General features: G+C 29.5%; 2 protein-coding genes across 2 annotated transcripts in view; one reads left to right on the top strand and one right to left on the bottom strand.

Annotated features, from left to right (window-relative positions):
* Positions 1–1,714: 1,714 nt before the first annotated feature.
* Positions 1,715–5,012, top strand: UGT88F9 (UDP-glycosyltransferase 88F5). The gene is made up of 2 exons (XM_004499642.4): positions 1,715–2,592; positions 4,180–5,012. The coding sequence occupies exons 1-2, from the start codon at positions 1,830–1,832 to the stop codon at positions 4,857–4,859; spliced, it is 1,443 nt and encodes a 480-aa protein (XP_004499699.1). The 5' UTR covers positions 1,715–1,829; the 3' UTR covers positions 4,860–5,012.
* Positions 5,013–5,762: 750 nt separating this feature from the next.
* LOC101512312 (chloride channel protein CLC-f) overlaps positions 5,763–7,664 on the bottom strand; it is a 9,165-nt gene continuing 7,263 nt past the window's right edge. The window contains exons 9-10 of the mRNA XM_004499625.4: positions 7,052–7,284; positions 5,763–6,209 (exon numbers count right to left, since the gene is read on the bottom strand). Of these exons, the coding sequence (XP_004499682.1) occupies positions 6,140–6,209; positions 7,052–7,284 (303 nt within the window). The 3' untranslated portion in view covers positions 5,763–6,139. The remainder of the gene's footprint in view (positions 6,210–7,051; positions 7,285–7,664) is intronic.

Genomic DNA, 7,664 nt, shown 5'->3' with positions numbered 1-7,664 from the left:
TAGAAGAACTGCTCAAATTAGATTCAGAAATAAAGAATTGGCTAAAGAACATGTTATCAAAAAGTATTTTGTTTGAAATTATTTTTTAATAAGATCATTGTTGACCAACCTATGAATAAAGATAAACCTCATAATTAATAAATGACTAAATTGAAGCTCTAATTTTATCTATAAATAAATACTTAAGGCTGAAGAAGATCGTCGAAAAATCAGAAAAGAGTATAAGAGAGAAACACTTGTTCGAAGGAGAAATATTTTCAAAGATTTTTCTTAGAGTGTGATAGTCATTGTTATAAACAACTTGTTATAAGAAACTACTCAATTTCCAAACCTTTGTATTTAAACTCGATAGTAGTGTTAGTGTGTCTTCAACAATTTAGAGTTATTAGATTGTATGGAGAAGACTTGGTTGGTAGGGTTAAGGTGGGTGTGTTCCTCAATAGTTGACAAAACAAGTGGTTGGCTACACTATGTTTATGTAGTGGTTACTTGGAATGAATCAAGATTCACGACGAAATTCTTGTCTAAAATAAAAGCACACTACCAATTCACATCGACTAAATTCAATTTTGTATCAAATTGAGATACTACTTATATGTATCGTAAAATACTAATAACCATGTAGATAAGTATCAGATTTGAAGAAAAACATCAGACTGTGCCAAAATTCGTCATAATGAAGAAGTAGTAATTGCTTAACTACTGGTAATTGCTTAACTCCCTTAGCCTCCATTAACTCTCTACCATGGCAAAAGTAGTATTTGGATATCAAGTTAAAAGTTTAATAAAGTCGTGGCTATAATTTGGAATTAGTTGTTGGAGAATGATTTCCTTTATAAGAATCACCTTTCAACTTTAGTTTTTTTTTCTAGAAATCCTTAATAATCTCTATACTAATAATGTTAGAAAAAACAATACGATTAGTTTTTGATAAAATAATGAAATTCATGTGTGCAAGTCCACATATAGTTCGTTTCTAGCTTATCTCGCAAACGATAGCAAACGAAAAAACATAGATAAAATAGGGTGTCATAAATTTTTGTTAGTCCCAATAAAATTTATAAATGTTGTTTTTAGTTTCAATTAAAAATTCTATAACAATATTTTTTTATTTATGGTGGCTCATACAAACAAATAAAAAATTATGTACTTCTTAAAAAAAAACAATCAGAAACTAAGAAAGGAAACATATATATACCCAAAGGTAATAAAACAAACTTTGAAACTGCATAACACAATTTGCTCCTAGTAATATTTTTTCATACTAAAGAACAACCAATAATTATTGATATTTTTCTCTACATAAAAACAGTTCCATCACTCCACGACATGCATCTTTGCAAAAAGAGTCACTCATTTAATTCATTGCATTTCTTACACATGATTGCTACATATAGAGAGAAAAGAAACATCACACTAAGTAATTAAGAAATAAATTTACTCATAACTGTATAAAAACATACATAATTCAGAAAAACACATAGAGTTTTTTAGAAATATGAAAGAAGGGAAACCTTTTATGATTTCTTCACTCATCTTTAAAGGAAAAATCATACATGTGAAGAAGAATAAAAGAATAAGCAAACAACAAACGTAAATTATTAGTATACAAGTATTTCTAAGAATGAGTAAACACAAAGAAAAACAAAAATTTTATTGTCTTTGTATTTTTTTCTTTTTATTAAATTATTAACATCCCACGTTTATCACAGACACTTTTAATTCTTTTATTTCTCAAGTTTTCAAATGAATGTATGAACGTTTACCCATTTTTTCCTTACATAAGCTTGTGTTGTGTGTGAGCAAATTAAATTAACCAAAAGAGAAAAATGGTGGAAACAACAACAATAGTAATGTACCCAGCACCAAGCATAGGTCACATAATATCGATGGTAGAATTAGCGAAACTTGTGATTCAACATAAAATTTCAATCACAATTCTTCTCACAACTGGCTTTCTAGACCATCCTTCCATTGACTCATACATCAACCGTATTTCAACTTCTCACCCTTCCATTTCCTTCCTCCGTTTTCCCTCCGTTACCGTTACTCATTCCAACACTCATTCCTTAGCCGCCACCGCCTTCCAATTCATCAAAACAAACGCCGTCAACGTCCAATCCTTACTCCGTCAAATCACTGCCAAAACCGTTATCAATGCTTTTATTATCGATCTCTTCTGCACTTCCGCCATGGAAATAGCTTCCGCCATAGGAATTCCTGTTTACTACTTCTTCACTTCAGGAGCTGCTGTTCTCTCTCTCTATTCCTACTTCCCGGAGATTCATACTCAAACGACTGCTTCGTTTAAGGATATGGCTGGAGTTCAAATTCACGCGCCGGGAAATGCGGCGTTGAATGCGACGCTGATGCCGGACCCGGTGCTTGATAGGGGAGATCCTGCTTATTGGGAGATGTTGTATTTCTGTGAGCATCTTTCCATGGCGAAAGGAATTGTTGTGAATACTTTTTGTGAACTTGAAGATGTGGCGGTTAAGGCGGTTGAAGATGGCGCGTGTTTTCCGGATCTCAAACGAACTCCTCCTTCTGTTTATTGCATCGGACCGTTGATTGCTGACGCTCAACAATCAGGTCAGTTCACTTTAATTGTTGCATTTGTAGCAAAATTTTATTTCTAGTTGTTCAATGCATTATTAGTTATTGAATTTAGATATTTATAACAAAATGAGAAATAAACATAATGAATTTAGATATTGAATGTGATCAATTTCAAAATCAAACATAGTAAAATTAGAATTGTGCTATACACTGCCTTATTTTCAAGAAAATAAATACATATTAAGATCAAAAATTGTTAACAATATTCCTTTTATTATTACACTTCTACGTGACTTTGTCTTTGACTTTATTAGTTAAAAGTGTATAATGATTTTAAATTTTGCATTTTACTTCTCTTCTCCATGATAAAATAAATAAGTTTAGAGTTGTATTAATATTTTTAAAGGTTAAGTTTAAATTTATTTAAAATCACAAAATCCTGTTATTAGATTTAATAGTAGTGGGTAGTGACATGGTAGACTATAGCCGATGTCACAAATACATCGGTGATGAAGAAATTTAATCTTTATTTTAAGTATAAGATGAAAATATAAAATTTGTAAAATATTTAATATATAAAATTAAGAATATTAATATAATTTTTTTAATATTAAAAAATACTATACAAAAAATTGGGACACCTGTACTTAATGTTCTCGTGGAGAGGTTCATTGTCGAGTAAGATAAATATATTTTTTTGTAAAGCTTAAAATTTATTAAAAAAAACAAAAAGAAACAAAAATTGGAACCTTCAATTAAGATAAACACTATTTTTTAAATATTATTAATATAAGACTTTGTTTAAAAGTTTCAGATATACACTTTTTTATTCTTTTATACTGAAAAACTTTTTTCAAAAGTTTTTCAGTAGAAATTTTTTGTATAGAAAATCTTTTTCAGTAATTTCCACAAATTTTTTTAAAAATTAAAGATATATTTGACATTTTTTAAAATTTGTGGGGTATAAGTACAAATTTGGGGTATAGAGTAAATTTTTCAAAAATTATATATAACTTTAAAAAAAATTCATACAAAGACTTCTTACAATTTTATCTGATGATCTATTATTTAACTCAAATTAACTCAAGTTAAATTATTCAACACCTTAACGCAAAAAGTTTCTTTCATTTTTAGTACATGTAAAAAAAACCACATCATTTATTACATTAAATGTCATTCTATAAGTTGTTTTTATCCTTGTTGAAACAAAACATACTTTAAATTTTAAATTTTTGAATAAATTTTTGCAATCATATTTACTAACAGTATTAAAAGTTCAGTCACACAACAATATAATATTTTATCTTGTGATAAAGTTCATTCGCACAACAATATAATATTTTAACTTGTGATAGATTAAATATAAATATTTTAAATGTTATTTGATCAAGATAAAAGTTCTTAAAATATGAACTTAGAAAATTAAACTTTTGAAATTATTTTTTGTGAAATTTTTTTATAGTATCATAAATATATATGCAATTAAGAATAAGTTAAGGAAGAAAAAGATCCCACCAAATTTTTTAGTTATTAGTGATAGTTATTTGATAGAATTTCTTTGGTAATAAAGTTATTTTTCCTATAAAAAAATGAAGCATTGATTGTTTGAACAAAAATTAGATGAAGCAAGGCACATCAAAGATTGTTTGTCATGGCTAGATAAACAACCGAGTAGAAGCGTGGTCTTCTTGTGTTTCGGAAGCCGTGGATCGTTCACTGTGACACAATTGAAGGAAATAGCTGAAGGATTGGAGAGAAGTGAACACAGATTCTTATGGGTTGTGAAGAGGCCAATACAAGATCAACTCGGAGTGAAACAAGTTCACGATACAACAAACGACTTTGAGTTGGGTTCTGTTTTGCCAAATGGGTTTATAGAGAGAACCAAAGAGAGGGGCCTGGTAGTGAAGTCATGGGCCCCACAAGTGGAGGTTTTAAGTCACGAATCGGTCGGTGGGTTTGTGAGTCATTGCGGATGGAACTCGGTGTTGGAAGGGGTGGTTGCTGGAGTGCCAATGATTGCATGGCCATTGTATGCAGAGCAACATGTCAATAAGAATGTGATGGTGGAGGACATGAAGGTTGCTGTTGGGGTGGAGCAAAGGGAAGGAGATAGGTTTGTGAGTGGAGAAGAAGTGGAAAAAAGGGTGAGAGAGTTGATGGAGTCTGAAAGAGGGAGTGAAATAAGGGAGAAGAGTTTGAAGTTCAAAGACATGGCTAGGGATGCACTTGGAGAATTTGGGTCATCTACAAAAGCACTTGCCAACTTGGTTCAAACATTGAATGGAATCAATCACTAATAACTTAATTCCATTGTGATTAGTACTACTATCACTCAAATATTAATAGTTTAAATTTGTAATGGAACTGAATGTTTTAAGTTTTGTATTTTTGTTGTTTATTGTTGCATGGCATGATTTTGATAATAAAGAATAATATATTTCTAAATCATATTTTTAAAATAAAGAATAATCTTAAAAGTATTTTAAATAAAAATATAAATTATATAACTTAATGATATCTTATTTTAATTCTTAAATATAATTAAATCTAAATAAAAAAATCTAAAAATATTAAGTATATTATCCTTAAACCCAAATACTCCTGCACCATTGCTGCTTGTTGTATTCTAGTTTATATTAAGTCTTTGCATGTTGTGCATCACTTTGTGTAAATTAAATAGTGCCTCTATTTTAAAAATAAGAAAATGTAGACTAAATTCTTTGCCCTTACTACTCAATACTCCCTTTTATAAGCATCCATAAGATGTTTCACATATATTTAAATATACTTTTAGTTCTTATAAAATTTTAATCTTTTAGTTTTAATTCTTATAAAATAAAAATTTGTTATATACGTAGTTTTAATCTTTGTTGTTGATCGGGCTTGTGCTTCATAGAGACACATATAAGAGTCTTACCTCCCACTTTACCTTCAACCAACCATATTTGTGTCAAATTCAAATAAACGAAAATCAAAATGAACATACAAAATGAAATCACCTATTATTAAAAAAAAAATATCACTTATTTATATGAATAACTGGTGCAAACTCTCAAGATGGGTCATGGACATAATTTTTTTTTTTAAATGGTATCCAAAAAAATTGATTGTTCACAATAAAATTCCACTACTTTTACCTCAATAAAATTGAATAACATATTGATTGTTCACAATAAAATTCCACTACTTTTACCTCTATATGCATGGAAAAAATAATAAATTTACCTAAAGAACCAACAGTGGTATGATAATAATGGAGCATAGTACAATTTCGGGGTTTAAATCCTGTTTCTATTTCCCATTATATTTAGTATTCTGCTTCTTATGGAGTTTACTTTACAAGCTGTAATGCCCTAAATTATGCAAAAGAATATGAGGTTGTGATTAAGAATCATTGATTCTTTAATGTGTTGGGGTTGGAGATATTTTTCTTCCTTATCAAATAACCACTTTTGTGGCATTAAAATATACATACATGAAGTGATATGGTCTCACATTTAAAAGCAACAAAGGAGCTTTTGTTGCTAACAACTCACTATTTCTTTTGTAAGGGCAACCAAGAAGCTTGAATCAAAAGTTAATGCCCATTTGTCAAATTGTTTTCTGTCCTACTTTGATAAGCTAATTTCCTGTGGTTAATCTCTTTCCTGCACATAAACATATATATACATATATAATCAATCCAAACAAGTTATATGAAAAGAAACAAGAATTATGCCTAGTTTGGATTAGCTTTTCAATTAAAATAAATTTATGATTCTTTACATTTTTTTGGTCTTAACCCTCTGGTTCTCAGGAGAGGAATCTTGACAATTCAGAATTCAGTCAAGAAATAAGTAAAATCTGGACAATATTTTTTTATCATTTTTGTTAATTTTGAAGTCCTTACAGGCTTAAAAAAGTTATAGGGAATATGATCGGAGAGCTTTTGAAAATATAAAAATGCAAAAACTATAATTTGAAAACTCTAAGTTATTGCAAGGGAACGCAGATATTATATGGTGACAAGAAAATCCGTGATTCCAAGCTGATAGAGGAAGCAGATCTTTTAGTATAGAAAAGCATGTTTATCAATTTGAGATTTGTATCATGAATCAGAAGATCAATTTTTCAATGAATCAAATGTTATTATGAATTGTAAGATATGTTACTAATAAAGATGTGATATTTTTAAGTAAAAAAGTGGCAGTTAAATTATAAGTTGGTACATCAAATACAAGTGTTAATATAATTTAAGATTGAAGTCATAAGAGTGACAAAAGAAAAGTGTTTGATTACAAAGTTGACAAAACAAGTGGTTGGCTACATTATGTTTAGGTAGTGGTTAATTGGAATGAATCAGGACTCACGGCGAGATATGTGTCTAAAATTGAAACACACTACAAATTCACATTGATTAGATTAAATTTTGTATCAAATCGGGTTACGACTTGTATGTATAGTAAAATACTAATAACCATGTAGATAAGTATCAGATTTGAAGAAAAACCTGAGACAGTGCCATAGTTCGTCATAATGAAGAAGACCAACAATTCTTCGCTTCCTCTCTCTATTGTGATTTCCACCGCGTTTAACTACTGGTAATTGCTTAACTCCCTTGGCCTCCATTAACTCTCTGGCCATGGCCAAAGTAGTGTTTGGATAACAAGTTAAAAGTCCACGTGCTCGCCCACGATAGCTCATTCCTCGAGTGCATACAGAGGAAACAAGCAATGTGTTCACCTGTCAAATATTGAATATAAAATTGCTATTAGAAGAGACTAGCAAGAAGGAAGTATAGAGTATATAGACAGTATAAATAAGATTTACAAGAATAAATTATTAACAATCTTATCCATATGGCAGAAAGATTGAGGTAAATAGAACATTTTTCATGTTAGAATTGTCTCAGTAATATGTAGAACATTTGATTACTAAAAGAAAACAAGGACCAAAAGCAAAAAGATATATTTGAAGGACTAAAAACAAAACAAAATTACGAGTAAAACCAAAAAATGATATATTTGAAGGGATCAATAATATTTTTAAAACTCATTCATCAAAGCATTATAATGATTTCAAAAAAGAAAAATTAAATATAATAACAATTTTGCTCCTGCTGA

The sequence above is a fragment of the Cicer arietinum genome, chromosome 5 (genome assembly GCF_000331145.2).
Source record: "Cicer arietinum cultivar CDC Frontier isolate Library 1 chromosome 5, Cicar.CDCFrontier_v2.0, whole genome shotgun sequence".
NCBI lineage: Eukaryota > Viridiplantae > Streptophyta > Magnoliopsida > Fabales > Fabaceae > Cicer > Cicer arietinum.
This window is presented reverse-complemented; position numbering and strand designations above follow the sequence as displayed.

Bases quoted from the DNA above. Each gene is read 5' to 3' on its own strand.
- UGT88F9 (XM_004499642.4), top strand. From the start codon at position 1,830: ATGGTGGAAACAACAACAATAGTAATGTACCCAGCACCAAGCATAGGT. The intron at 2,593-4,179 runs GTCAGTTCACTT...AACAAAAATTAG, and splicing joins TGCTGACGCTCAACAATCAG to ATGAAGCAAGGCACATCAAA.